The 16,115-nt window shown below is 35.2% G+C and overlaps 1 protein-coding gene across 2 annotated transcripts in view; it reads left to right on the plus strand.

Annotated features, from left to right (window-relative positions):
- LOC134657448 (uncharacterized) overlaps positions 1-9,539 on the plus strand; it is a 43,540-nt gene extending 34,001 nt beyond the window's left edge. The window contains exons 4-5 of one of the 2 annotated variants that reach the window (XM_063513006.1): positions 6,679-6,920; positions 8,981-9,539. In XM_063513006.1, coding sequence (XP_063369076.1) covers positions 6,679-6,920; positions 8,981-9,054 — 316 coding nt within the window. In that variant the 3' untranslated portion in view covers positions 9,055-9,539. Of the gene's footprint in view, positions 1-6,678; positions 8,119-8,980 lie in introns of those variants that run through there. The other variant, XM_063513005.1, reaches the window with a different exon arrangement.
- Positions 9,540-16,115: the final 6,576 nt, after the last annotated feature.

The following is a 16,115-nucleotide window of genomic DNA, read 5'->3' on the forward strand; positions in this document are numbered from 1 at the left end:
TGCGTCCAAATGTGACTAAAATGTGTCGCGAATGCATTTTCTCGGTAACTACTTAACAAAGTACAGTCACAGATTTGAATTTTCGACCCATCTGGTACTTTATCACAATGATAATCAAAATGAAAGTCGCTATAGTTCGTTTTTTTAGCATTAGAAAAAAGGTAAACAATCTTGATGTGTCTTTTAATTGAAAAACATGTTTTAAAAATAAGTCAATAATCATTTATATTCTTCTGCTTTCATAAGTATAAGTTACCGATTTTTAAAAAGCGTTTTGGACAAGCTTTTATTAGGTCGACCTGTATGTAACTATGTAATGGAATCTTGCAAGTTAAATTTAATCCACTTCCCAGTTTCCGATTGGACTGAAATTTTGCATACACATGTAAGTCGGGTGACAATGCAATATTACGGTACCATCGAGCTGATCTGATGATGGAGACAGGAGGTGGCCATAGGAACTCTGTGATGAAACAACGCAACCTAATTGTGTTAGGGGTTTTTAGAATTTTCTCGATGAGTATTAGTTGTCTGTCGTAAGAAAAGTACAGTCAGCGATAAAAGCTTGTACCAAAAATGAAATTTTTGCCAAAAACTTATTCAATTAAAATACATGTCAAGATCGCTTACCTTCTTTCTAATGCTAAAAAAACCGGCCAAGTGCGAGTCGGACTCGCGCACGGAGGGTTCCGCACCATCAACAAAAAACAAGCAAAAAAACGGTCACCCATCCAAGTACTGACCTCGCCCGACGTTGCTTAACTTCGGTCAAAAATCACGTTTGTTTTATGGGAGCCCCGCTTAAATCTTTATTTTATTCTGTTTTTAGTATTTGTTGTTATAGCGGCAACAGAAATACATCATCTGTGAAAATTTCAACTGTCTAGCTATCACGGTTCGTGAGATACAGCCTGGTGACAGACGGACGGACGGACGGACGGACAGCGGAGTCTTAGTAATAGGGTCCCGTTTTTACCCTTTGGGTACGGAACCCTAAAAAACGAACTATAGAGACATACTATTTCAGTGTGACAAGGTACACATTTGTCTGCACAACGTAGAAAGGGACGACTACAGTCAGCAGCAGAAGTGAGCTAGCAAGGTGTTAACAGAACAAAATTTTGATTACAGAATAAATAAGAGAAAATGTTTTTTAACATCTGCCCCGTTTAGCGACCTACTACTGCTACGGACTGTACTTTATTCATGTCAATAACAAAAAAACCGATGTCACTATTGACGAAATCTTTTATTTTTTTAAGGATAGCAACTACAAGCGTAATACTTTTTGATATCAAAAAAAGCAAAATAAACAAAATAATTTCCAACATTTAATTTTTTTAAGAAATATAAACTAGGTAATGTTAAAATAAATGAACATTAGTCTAGGGCCATGTTTATCAGAGCTCCCGGTGCCGTTCGCTCCAGTCGCTAGCAGTAGGTATATAATTTACCATAAGATTTTTTCACTTTTTATGTACGTAGGTAATTACTCTGTTTATAAACAAGCGCATTAATATTAAAAACAAATCAAAACAACTTATCCCCATGGTGAGTTGCTGAGATGCTGGTCGCACTTCTTAGCTGTAGGTCTGTCAGTGTCAAAAGAGACGTTTCTGGCTGAAGAACTGTCACTTTTGAGATTGACAGAACATTATCCATAGCAAATCTGGATCAAATTAATAACCTGTTGAATACAATCAGAATACGCCTTTGTATTGCAATAGGTAGAACTCCACACTAAGTCTGCCCTGATTTTCATATCATCAAAATATAGAGAAAGACTGAGTCCCGTTTTTGTAAATAATCATGTTAAAAATCGTGAAAGTCAATCATGTTAAATCAGTATTTTGAGCTACATTTTATGTATGGTTTGCTACAAGGTAAGTACCTAATAGCAATGCCGTGTGTAAATGTAGCTCAGAGTAGTTATCATAAATAATCTCAAGACACATGAGTCTGTCAGAATGATGGAGCTAAATTCTTATTAGCGTGGAAACATAACATCCTTCTCACGTGTGCTCATCTGGAATTCGGTATCTCGTAACAATATGAAAAATTTGCATTACATCAGAATGAAAATAAGTTAATTTTTTGAGGTTGTAACAGAAATAACGTTAGAAAAAATGTTTCCGAGTGTGAAAGTAGAACTAGATGGCGTTGTATGGTGCAAACATAGAATTAGCATAGACAAGAACAACTGTCAATCTTCAAAAGTGCGACCAAAAATGAAATGCAAGTGTGTGCGTAAATTGTCTATGTGAGATCAAAAATAGTGATGTCATGTTACAACATATTAATAATCTGTCGGTGTTTGATTGCTTTATCGACTACTTTTTCAAATGTATTATTTTAAACGTTAAAATTCTACGACATTATGATGTATAAAATAAACTAGAAATGCCCCGAATAGTGGTTTTGGCCGAATACCCCTCTCTCGGCCGAATACCGAATATTCGGCATGACATGCGAACATTTTGAGTCACAATTATTATGAAACCTGATCGCTAACAAAGCTCAACCTTAGCTAAGATATATTTTTGTTGAAAAGCATTAATGAATAGAGTCAAACAAAACAGACTCATGATAAAAATGAAATGTTTTTTAATCAAGAAATGCTCAAAAAAGGGTGTTCGTATTTACCAACTTTCCAAGAACACATTATAAATATTCCTACATAGTTTTTGGTTATTTTTATTGTGCAATTGTTCTTTTTAAGTAGGTGCAACAGATATTCGGTATTCGGCCGAATAGTAGGCAACATTCGGCCTAATACCGAATATTCGGCAAAGTGGCCGAATAGGCCGAATACCGAATAGTTGCCGAATATTCGCGGATCAAAATCATTACAGCCTTATCTTAGTCTAACTCTTACTGTGTTGGAAAGTGAAGTTTAAATTTACTGCTAAACATCTGCACCTTCAAAATGGTATAACAATCGTTATTATTTGAAGTCGGTTATAAAGGTTAATATCTTAATTATGTCTCGTGAAGAAATGATTACATAGCTATTAATATACCGACAAGTTATCGATACTGTCATCTGAACATTTTGTCAAGCCCTAGCGTAAAGTAACAGTTTATGTTTTTACACAATATATTTTAAATTATTGAGTAATATGATAAAATATTAGCACACAAAGGAAGAAAAACTTATAATCAACTGTATAAACCGGCTTCTTACACTTTTTATGCTGTTAATTTGACAAAATATCGTTAAGAAAATTTCGCTCGGAATATCATTATTCCTCTGAAATGAGTATTTGCTAGGTTTATTTGGCCCCGTGACACTGAAATCCGGTACACTACAAGACACTATCTTCATTGTATTACTTTATCAAATAGTTTTCTTCCGAATTTGTGTATATTTTTCAAATTGAAAATTACGGTGATACGCTCTTGGCCGTCCGCGGCCGTCGTCAAATTCAAAAATGGTCACGTTTTCTCATTTGTAGTCTAACTCTTTCGCACTCATGCGATGTTCATATACGTGATGGCTTCCCTTTCGCACACTTCAGCTGTCTGTCAAGCGCGAGCGCGAAAATGACAAGTCTGTGGGTGCAAAGTATGTCGTGGGAACATAATTGTCAAAGAGTCACAACTTTTTTCTCGTTTTTTTCTCTTCTACTATTAATAACTCTTTGGTAGGTACGTACATACGTAACTTCATAGAAAAACTATACTGGGTCAACCAAATCTTGTCAGTAAATAGGAACAAAAAAAACTAAACTCATCCTTTTCTTTTGGGTGCTTGTACTCGTGTAAGACAAAGATAGTATGATTCTCTCATAGACTAGGAATCCTCTAGACTGAGCATAGTAACGCTACCCCCTCAGCCACTTATACGGTAGTTTTACTCCATCTTCGAGTCAATCCCGTGCCGTGATTGGTCCGTGTCTTTGAACGGACCAATCACGGCACGGGATTCGCTCTCCTCGTCCCCCCGCACCCCCGTATTTTTGGCAGCATCGGTTTCATGAAATAATTGCCATAAATTTGTGTTTTGTACAATAAAGAGTTTATACATACATACATACATAATTGCTCTAAACTCAGTCTAGAGGATTCCTAGTCTATGGATTCTCTCTGTCTATGTTTGAAATCAAACAGACCTTTGACACACTATATACAGCTAAAAGACAGACAATTATTTATTTTCAGGTGCAAATACCAATAATAATAAAATAGAGCCAAAATAAAAATTTATGAAAATGGGTATAATGAGCTCTCTTTGAAGTAACATATTTACAATAACATTTTAATTACAATTACAAACATCTGATGCCCGTAGCTTTCAATAAACTACAAAGAATATCTAAACATATTTTAATGCAATAAAATTCAGATAACTCGGGAATAAAAACGTATTTCATTGCTCTCATTTCTACGTAGGTAATACTGTTTAATTTATGTTCCTAAGTAGATATTCCTTCATAACTGGATATTTGTTTCAATAATAACTAAACTTTGCGGCTCTGAATACATTGAAGTACTTGTTTATCCCAAAAGTTAGGTAATTTCAAACGAATGTGCCTAGAAATTTCTTTTCTTAGTCTATTTTAGTAAGGATGTGGATATATATATGTATTCGGCGTCTGGGCTACAATAAAGTTACTAGACTTTACTTAGGGGTTAGAGGTTTACTTAGGGTATTAGAATCTGCAAAACATAGGCTAAATTTCTTACATAAAATTATGCAGTATTTAAAATTTCGGCTTTACTATTCGTGTATTATGGTAGAAAATGAAAAAGTAATAATTTAACGTATTGCTAACTAAAAATAAATTGTCTAGGTACGCAGACAAAATAAAAAACGGCATTTCAAACAACTTTTCATTGGCTTCATAACATTTTCGAAAAAAAAATCAAAATTGCTTTAGGACTGGGACCCTTATCTTAATATGTATCATGATATAAACAGCTTTCTCATCGATGTCATTTTACTATTGAAAATATTGAAATGCTACTAATATGTAATACATAAATGTGTCTGACTAATCAAAAACATCCCTGGAAACAATAACGGATCAGTTAGAAACAAATTAAGACATCAAAACTGCAAAAAATTATCGCACAAAAATACCGAAAACAAGGGCAGAACTTAAACTTTTCACCGGTACAGCTGTACCTATTTAACATAATTTAACAATTATTATGAAAGCAGTGCCGGCAAACCTGCATACTAGAATTATTCCCAACGCGTATTCGGAAAACAAGATCCGTTCTAGAGAAGAGAACGATACGATATGTACTAGATACCTGGTAGTTTAGATTTCAACTAGATATATTTTCCAGCTTAATTCGGGCAACCGTGACATTGGTTTTCGTTAAATTATCGTATTAAGATCGTTTCAAAATCGTTTTGAGATCTAAAAATACATAACGAGACGTTTTAGACATTGTGGACATCGTTCAAGAGTATTTCCAGAATCGCGGAAATGTCAAATTTGGCTAGATCTTAAAAATATCGTTGTCGTATCTTGGTGATGTCTAATAGATATCTAATAGACACCTAGTTCAAAATCCGAACCGGGCACTCATTCATTTAAAACAATGAAAACAGTTTATTAAACCTTGAAGTTATTTATTTAGGGGCTTCATTCTCTTACTCCTGAATAATAAACAATTTGTATTCAACACACCCAATTTTATTATAAATAACGTTGGGTAGAAAATACTAGTTATTACCTACATAGTTGCTATCCTTAAACAATGAACGATTTTTAGAAGTTTTCATTAGCTAAGACATTACTGGTAAATAATAATACTTACCACTTTTGATAAATTCTTCAGAATGTCAGCAAAGTAAAGTAATTTTTCGTTCAACAATTTATAATTATGTATAACTTTCATTTGAAAACAAAAATTGTTAATTTCTGATTTACTTTTTACCTTCTTGACATTCTACAGAAGATTTTATTTATCCTAATTTAATTTAGGTTACATTTTGATTGGGCTTTAGAACGATTTGTCTATAGAAATAATAAGACAATAAAAAATAAAGTAACATATGACTAATCGTTCTAAACCAATACAGTAGAACTGACTGACGTTTACGCACGACTGCAACTGATCTCAATTAAAAGACTGTCCTTACATTCTTTTCTTATCAATTTTCTATATTGTAAAGCAAACGTAGAAATATTAGACTGACATACACGCACTGACGCTACACATACATATTTACCAAGCGACTTCATCCAACGATTTCACTTGACGATAACGTGACAAACAGTTTGCTGGAATTAAAAAGAAAACTACTTTCAACTGTATCCATAATCTGTATTACGTACAAATTCCTGTGTGCATACCGTGACCATTGTCGTTCGAGAAAAGAAGAAAGTGAACTTATAATTCTCGAATCCATAACTTAACCTTTTTTCTAACAGAAAACAGTAATTTATTCCATATCGGTGTTAGACTTGCAAAATCGGGTAGTATCGATGATACGCGTTCTGCGTTCAATTTATTTTACGACGGACAAGATGGACTATTGAGTTGATGATGGGACTTAACAACGAGCTTGAACAACATTGACGTGACTAGACTTCTGACGATGACATTACTAGTTAAGTATCAGTTAATTTAATGCTCTTTCTCTCAAAAGAGCTTACGGTTACTTTAGTAATTGCGGAAGTAGTACCTAAGTAAACGAAGTTTAATTCTTTCACATTCCAGCGTCGGTTTACAAAACCATCCATACCTTTACTCGCAATACCCAATCGATTTCCCGAGCGCTTCATCGCAGCACACATACTCCGTCCCAGGGATGAATGCCCAATTCGGCCCGGAGATGTACAATCCAGCTTTAGCACCTCATTCTCATGAGCTGCTTCAGCAGAATGATGCAAGTGCACAGCAGTCTCAGCAACAGCCCACCTTACTCGTCAACTCCACCAGGGCGTCAGAAAGATGGGATGGTAAGTCTAAACTGCTGCAATTCATCGAACCAATCGTCGATGGCTTCAAGAACCTCATTGGTCCCATTGCTAACGTTTTCTACGATGCCATGCCAGCGACTTTCCGTGGTCTCACATCCGACGTTTCCACAACGAAGAGCATCGAGGACGTGAAAGAAAAGGTTAAAAAACCTAGAGAAATACTAGTGCCGCAACCAAGGAACATCGCACAACGAAAGATGACCTATAGAAAATCATTGAGCCAAAGGCCTAAGAAATATAACGAATTGAAACTCGACTTAGACAAGATGAAACATAATAAAGATTTCCACGATTATGTAAAAACTAAAAAGTATAAATATAACTATCCAAACACATATTACTACCCTAGAGTAAAATATTTTGTGAATCCTCACTCATTTTATAGCAAAACCAATAACACTAGATTGATCCCTTACAAGAAAGATAGTTTGAATACTAACATTGTGAATAATGATGTATTGTCTACTTTCAATGAATCTAGTGAATGGAAACCGATTGTTGTTGCTAATTTAGATACTACAATTCCCAATGATATTAATCATATTACTGAAATAACTCCACTAGTTCCTCTAAATAGAAAAAGGACTCGAGTAAAACGAGGAGTCACTGATATATACACAAACTCATTTCGTAATTCAAGCATCGCTATTGAAGGTAGGCAATATAACACAGCCAGGGGTTTTTTTGATTATATAGGCAGTATATTTTCTATGGATTCGGTATCACAACTTTTTAGAACGAAATCTAAAGGTCCACCACACTATTACACGATGGCGTATGATGCTCTTATGCTAACTCTTGAAGTACTAGACGGCATAATGGGCATATCTGATAATCTCGGCAAATTTTACATGCCACCCAAGACAAAACAAAAGAAGAAGTATAGGAAAAAGAAACCAATAACACAAGATGATCAGAACAGCCAAAGACGATACACAAGGAACATTCTCACTAAGCATTAACCTCTACAGCATTTTTATGTCATGTTATTTTAAATTGGTGGTGGTTTAACGCATTTAACGTTGCATTTATTTTTTATAATAGGTACACGGGTAATAAAGGTTTGTAAATATCAATGAAAATGTATATACTTATGCTAGCTTGATCACTATAAGATGACAGTTTACTTGTATTTTCTAACATGAATATTGTTTAATTTTTTTGTCATTGTTACTGTGATCTATTGTCTGATATTACTTTTAATCAGATTTGTTAACATAGACGCGTAAAGTTACATAAACCCCAAAATTACAGGCTTCAAATTTAACTTGCTAGGTAAGCTTTACTTTTCTGTTCATGTAAAAAGATTATAGAATTTAACGAATCTTTAAATTGAAAAATCAAATGACATGGGAATTAAGATCACGTATAGTTAAAAATAATTAGCTCAGCAGGTTTGCTTTTTGATATTAACGTCTTTATTTATATTTCCATATAAAAACGCGCCTGCTGTATTCAAAGTGTGTAAATTTTCTTATCGCATCCGTTTTCAGGCCAAAATGCTAGGTGCTGTGTCGGCCATTACTTCCAACTTGTGTCGCATAAATCAAATTTGGGAATATTTGGGACCCCCATATTTTGTGAAATGGAGTTTCCTTGTATAAATAAAATTGTACCAGGCAGTTACTTAGACCGAATGATCTGCTTTTTAGTGGTATTTAATGATATTATTGGGATGTCAATGATTATGTCGGATTTGCAAAAATATTATTTGTCATATTTAATTTTATAAATATTTCTAACGTGTCTATTTTACTAACAGATCTGGTTAGTTTTTAATGAATAATATACAACCATGGCCATATATGTCTTCTTATTTAGGTTAAATGTTACATAAATATTACTAATTATACTTAGATTTATTAACAATATTTTCTTGTTAATGGAAACGTGACTTGATAAAATAATGATTACGAGTCAATTTGAAAAAGTAATGAGTTGACACGTATTGTTTTTTTCGCACTTTTAAAACTGGCCGTGGCTGTAACACCATTTGAATTGATATTTGTAAAAATACTATATACTTTCCAATTGTGCAGGGTTCCGGAGACGTCCAATGTCCTATGGAACATCGCGCGCTACATCAAGAGCTTATTCGGGTTCCCAGACTTAGCACTCAGCGAACCATCCATGCCCATGCCCATGTACGTCATGCCCACGCCAATGGAGATGTACGGGCAGATGGGACAGACCATGGTCATGCCCGAGATGCATCAGATGCATCAAATGCAGATGGCAATGGTATAATTGGACATCTGGACGTTAGACAGCGGCTAAGCGATCAAGTGACGATTGATTATGTTAATAAGCTAAATGTCAGATCACCACGTCAGCTTGATCCGTTGCCTTATTGTGATAAACGTGGTGATCTGACATTTAGCAATTCTCTCAGCGCAATGTTTTAAATTCATTGTTCTTTTTCTTGATTTGAATTTCAAGCATTGCGCTTTCTGCCCAGACGTTTTTTCTCTGAAAGACTGATTTTTCTAAGTGCGAGCCCGTCGACTTATTCGAATTGATTTAGGTAATTTATTATAATTGTAAGAGTTGTTATAAGGCTTATTTATGCGGCACGATAAAATAAATAAGAGAAAGTTATTTGTTGTTTTATTTATCTTAGCTTTGTATTCTTTTAAAGGCGTATTCGTATTTTATTTAGCGCTTTGTTATTTGAACCTACTAAGATTAAATCTTTTCATAGAGATACATTTAATTAGGTCTAGTTAATTAATTGGCCTGGATCAGGCCTATGTCCACGTGGACGTATGTGGACGTATTTTGGCTGATAAGATGATGATGAATGAATTTGTCTTAAAAGTGAGGCTTGATATTCAGAAGTGATAAATCATTTTAAAAAATCAGTATTGTTTTAAATCTTTAATGAAGATAGAAATTGTGGAACATGATAATTATGTTAATAGTAAACGATAGATGAATTTCATTATGTTTGTTTGTAGGCCTTCTTATCGAGTCTTAGGATGAAAGGGGATTACGTCACGTAACCATCTCCATAAAACATAGTCATTTTCCTCTGTGGATATTATAATCAAGTATAGAAAATAAAACATTTGGTTCGTTTGACTTTTTCGTATTTTAATGTAAGTTAAGAGCTTTTCCACTACTTTATATTTTCTTTTTGGTTCAGCTTTTTAGCTATAGTTGGGGACTAACGTTTGTATGGAGAAGCGGTCGTCCCCTTTTTTCTTAATTCTTAAATAAAATTATCGTGATACCTACTTAGTTACCATCATTACTCATATACATGTATAACTAATTTTGGTAACACAATAGGATCAATTAGGTATAATTTTACACAAAAAGTTTTGCAACCCGTTTTACCCATTAAGAAGTAAAGTACTACGGGCAGCTGAACATTCGCCAAAAATTTTCGCTGGACGTAAGTAATTAACTCGAAATCATTTTCATTTTTAAAAAGGAAAGGTTAGTCCTAGAGTGTGTGCGGAAAGAGAAGTTTCGCGGAGTGTATGCGGCCCATAGTTTTCACCTTACATCTTACGATTTATTTGCATTTTGTGTCAAAATCATTTATAATAAAATAGCAAAATCAACGTCTGTTGTCAAAGAATCTCCTTGCCAGTAAAATAAATTGGTAGGTAACAGAAGAAATCTGTAATATGACGAAAGCCAAATACAATTTTGTTAGGGTAAACATAATGTCGAGACTGACATTTTGAATGACATAATAGCGAAAAGGGATTAAGCTTCCACTCCACGAGGCCAAGGGTAAGTAAATAATAAAGACTGGATACAAAAGCAGGCCTAATAAATATACATTTTTAAATGTTGAAATAAAGATAGGCGGGAAACATTAAACTAAATGCGCCCAAATAAAATCTTGTCAAGGCTTACATTTTGAATGACAATAGCGGAAAGGGATTATGCTTCCATTGCAATAAGTCAAGGATAAACTAAGTAATAAAAACCGTGCTATAGAAAGCCGTATAATATATATATATCTTTTAATTCTGAAATAACATAGAACATTTTATGCCAAAAATATAAATTTAAAATGAATAATCTAAGCAAAAGCTTCTACAGTCAAGTGTAAAATATGGTTGCACTCATCATACTCAAAAATATGTCCAATAGCTCTTATGACAGCGACTTAAGAGCTATGGGACATATTTTTGAGAAAGTTGTATGCACCTATATTTTACATGCCTTTAGTTCAAAAACAAGCGCCAAAAATACTCTGCCTTGGGAGCCACCTACGACTTCGTACCCGTCGCCGTCGAAATAGCCGGGCCCTGGGGACGGGAGGCGTGTGAGCTCTTCAGACTCTTCAGAGAGCTGGGCAAACGCCTAAGGGAGAAGGGGAATGACCCCCGTTCTGAGTCATGGCTTGTCCAACAGGTCTCCATCGCCATACAGCGGGGTAACGCTGCAAGTGTGATGGGGATTTTTGGAACCGGCATGGCTCAGAACGGGTTTTAGTTTCTTAAGTACTTATAAATTATATTGTATCTAATGAAATAAATCCTATAGTTTTGGATGTTAGTCTTTTTTATTTGGCGGGTCTCTGATGAGGCCATAAGAGCGAGAAATCTGATACAGATGGGAAACGAGACACATTGCGATATCATTTTTGTTATAATTATTATCATCTAAGCTAGCCCATCACGTGCAGTTTTGGCATCCCTAGTTATGCGGGAATACGATATACTTACGGCCCGAGTCGAACTTTAAGATAGATACGTAAATTAATAGATCTAGAAACGATATGGATTAGATGTCAGTATCAAATGTGACGTTTCTTCAAACAATACGTCACTTTTGACGCTGACACATCTAATCCATATCTTTTCTAGATCTATTAATTAACGTATCTTAAATTTCGAATCGGGCAGTTACTATTTAATTATTTTTCCAATAGCTCTTACAGAGTTTTAAAATAGACATAATCATGTAAGTAGTCACTTCGCACTCTAACATTACGATTACGACGAGTCCAATATACTCCTAGCAGTCAGAGTACTAAATGGATTATAATTATCTTTTATTATGATCCCGATATAAATATTATTTCGCTAAAAAGCACAAAGATAATAAAACAATTACGTGACCCTCAAAATTACCTGCAGTTTACCATGAATACAAAGTGTGCCAAGTCATAGAGAAAAAAATACATAGAGTGCTCACTCCATACATCAGTTTTGGTACACTCAGCAGCAGAAGTTGCTAAGCGGACCAGGTGCTCATAATTACCTTGACACGCTCTTATTCTCTTAACAATAAAGTCGCCACAAGATCATTTTGAACACCGCGCCCGCTTAGCAACTTCTGCTGCTGACTGTACCAAAAAGACTATTATTTTCATAGTCGACATCTAGCATCGATTAGCGGAATTATCAGTAGGTATACTGCTACTTGACAATAGATGTTGCACCGACCCAGAAGTCTAATGCTTAACAATTTTCAGCTAATAATATAACCGGATTTGCCGGGACTCTATTTTCAACCCCTTCTGCTTTAATATTAGTTGTACATTGTTGTTCAATAAAATTTTCGTGAGTGGCGACTCATTAGACATCTAGTATCAAGTAGCGGTACTGATAATTCCGCTACTCGATGCTAGATGTCGACTACGAAAATAATAGTATTTTTGGTACCAAAACTGATGTATAGAGTAAGCACTCTATTCTTACTATATTTCTCTATGGCCAAGCGTAGCAAATGCTTTTATCATTAGGGAGGGCCATCTGTTGCCACGCTCAAATTATTTAAAAAAACATGACTCAAGATAAAAGAATCATTTTTGTCATGGCTTTTAGAAGACCTTAATGGGATTTTAAGTAATTTGTGTTATGATGGCGATTCTTAGATGTTATTCTTCAAAGGGTAGTGTAATAAGTTACACTACCGTAAAACGGGGTGAGTAGGTTTCGCGGGGAGAGGTGGGTTATGAATGGGGAGAGAAGGTTTGAGAGGGGGGTGAGAAGGGATTTTAAGGCTACTGTTACAAAAATAATGTATTCCAATTTAAAATGGAGCTATAAAAATAAACGATCCAACAATCTTCCAAAATCACCTTTGTATGAAAACCCCTCTCACCCCAAATACGTGGCACTACGGGGTGAGGTGGGTTTTCCTCTTTATCGTCAAAGTTATGAAATGGAACTACCCAAAATAAAATAAAAACTAAAATACAAACGTCCGGAACACGTATTATATACACCATTCAGTTTTCATATGTAAAAATAAAATGTTATCGAGGTTTGAATTTCAGTTTTGACTCTACTCATCCCATTTTACGGTACCCTTTGCTGGGAAACTTATGAAATTGTTGCATCATATTCTATTATAGCACGTATGCTATAGTTGATTATGCTATAAGTGCATAAAGTCCATCCATCCATTTTGTCCATCAGTCCATTTTGTCTGAGGCAATTAAGGTCGACGATAAAACGGGCGTTTATGGCCGAGTAATATAATCTGCTGTTCATTTCGAACGCGAGGTACAGAAGTAACTATCAAATATGTAAGGTTATTTTACCAAATTTATTCAAAACCAAAGAAATACCAGACCAGACACAGCCGCGTCGAGACTCGAGAGCGCGTCGCGCCGCCCATCAGCTTGCAGACAGACAGTCGCAATTTCTATGGCAGGTTTTAGACTTCATAGCTTGACCAGAGCATAAAAATGAACTTTACGAAACTTACACGCGACTTAAACACCAACTTTACGAGCAAGAGAAGTAAAAATAATTAAAAAATATGCAAATATACATAATCAAAATATTTGATTAAAATATTTCATTAATTCCCAAAGTTGTGTAAGCATCTACCTTTTTACTTTCTGTTGACTGTTAATTTAAATTATAAACCAAAGAGTAAAATTAATAATTTATTATGATCTAGTAAAATTATGACTATACTCGTACGTATGTATTAAATCGTCTAAACTGCGCTTCCAGCTTCTCCAATGATGGTGAGAGTCGGTGAAGATCTCGTAAGTAACGCTCCTTGTCTGAAACAAAAATAGTATACGCACAACACAATACAGAAGGGGCTCTATTGTTTCCCAAAAAGTTTTAAGTCATAATGTATTGTTTGCCCGCATTTTCGTTAGTCATAATTCATTTGGTTCAGAAACGCGCCACTTTTCAGGATTGCCATAAAACAAACCTATCTATAGGATAACCTCCTGAAAAGTTAACGGTTACAGCTTTATGACTAATGATAAAAGAATACATTATGAAATGAAATGAAATGAAATATTTTTATTTAGAACATAAAGTCCATATAAATGGTTAGTATTACGATAACTTACATTCCAGTAATATGACTTAAAACTTATGTATTAGTACTTACTTAAAACTAATTACATAATACATAGTATTATGACTTAAAACTTTATGGGAAACAAAGGGACCCCACTACAGACACATGTATGGTATACCATCAACAGTCGTTTTTTTAATGATATAGAAATGATTGGTTTAGTTTAGTTTTTATATTGAATAAAATGGACCCTGTCCGTTTGGACAATTTGGCCAGTGTCAAGGTAGTAAGATCAAAATTATACGACGAATACAACAACAGTGTACAGTTAAGAACTCTTGTAAAGCGATAGTTGGACATTAAGGATGACTCACGTTAGACCGGGCCGTGTCAGGGACGAAGCTTCCGGCGCTTACTTTTCTATGACAGATGACAGGTGATCGCGTGATTCTTTCCATAGAAAACGAAGCTCCGGAAGCTTCAGCCCGGACACGGCCCGGTCTAACGTGAGTCATCCTTTAGTTAGTTTTGCTGGGCATTTCCGCAAATCGACACCCATTGTGCCTAGGTACTCGTATTTTGCGTGAAACGAGGTAGCGCTACTCAAACCACCCCAGCTCCTCCACGAAACCTAGTAAAGTCTTCAGTTTGCTCACTGCCTCCTTCAGTGTGCACGGATTCCCTAGATAGTTGCTCCTGTATACAGAAGTATACTGTTAACAGGTAGAAACCTGTTTACAGTCTAGGAGCAGTGTTGGCCCAAACGTAATCGTCCCTTACAGTTTATGGTTCAATTTATACTGGTAAATGGTCAATAAAATTGCAATTAATGTTCGGCCAACACTGTCTGTCTTCCATGCACGCTCTGCACATGGGGCTGTCTGTTTTACCTATATTATGTAAGAAATCTCATTCAATGTACCTAGGCATTCCTGTTATAAGTCCTACTATTTTACGTAGTGGCGGGCTATCTAAAAAGGCCGCAGGGTGATATGGCAAAATTCCTGGTACCTACTTATGTCATAAAAATTCAAAAATCCATTGTCTGGATTCCAATGTAACGATGAAATGAATTAATGTGTATCAAAGCATATTAATTTAGTGGCAGTCAAAATTAGGGCCATATTTCTATCACAGACTACGTAATACTGTTGTAGATACGCCACTCCAAAAAAATAAAAAAATGACTACTGTCTACATTTTATTATACTGGCAAAATTAAAATTGATGCCGTCATTCTTAGCTCCTCTTGCAAACATTTAACAATAGTTACTTATTATACATGTAAGTATCGTCAACCTATCCATTGAAAAACATTGACGGCAACACGAAATATCTGCATAATGAACTGCACCCCTCTTCGAAAGCCGCCAATGCCACCACTGCCTCCAATGCCACCAATGCCACCACTGCCACCAATGCCACCAATGCCACCAATGCCACCAATGCCACCATTGCCACCATGAAGTGTTCTCTGCGCATCGAACGCCTGTCAACACAAGGGCGTCGTTATTTTGGCAAATAGATGCACACAATGGAATTGACAGGTAAAACCTTGTGGAACTAACCATACAAATTTATAATTGAGGATGATTGAATCTAGCTGTGTTTATAGTTGGATTGAATTTAATGTGCTCAAAAAATTTACGAGACAAAAAATGCTTATTTGTTTGTTTCAATGAAGGCTGAAATTCTGTTGAAACACGGTATGTATTGTATTGTTATGTATATTCGGCAGCATCAGCACGAGGTTCTGCAATACAATATATTATGTATGACATTGACAACAATGAGGCTACTAATAATATAGTATATATGTCGCTTGAGAGTCGATGACTACCAAAAAAAAGTTATTTTAGAGTGGCGTATCTGTTGAATAATACATGTTATTGTAATCTATTGTTTTATGGCAGGATTATTAAAGCTATAGGT

The sequence above is a fragment of the Cydia amplana genome, chromosome 20, assembly GCF_948474715.1.
Source record: "Cydia amplana chromosome 20, ilCydAmpl1.1, whole genome shotgun sequence".
Taxonomy (NCBI): Eukaryota; Metazoa; Arthropoda; class Insecta; order Lepidoptera; family Tortricidae; genus Cydia; species Cydia amplana.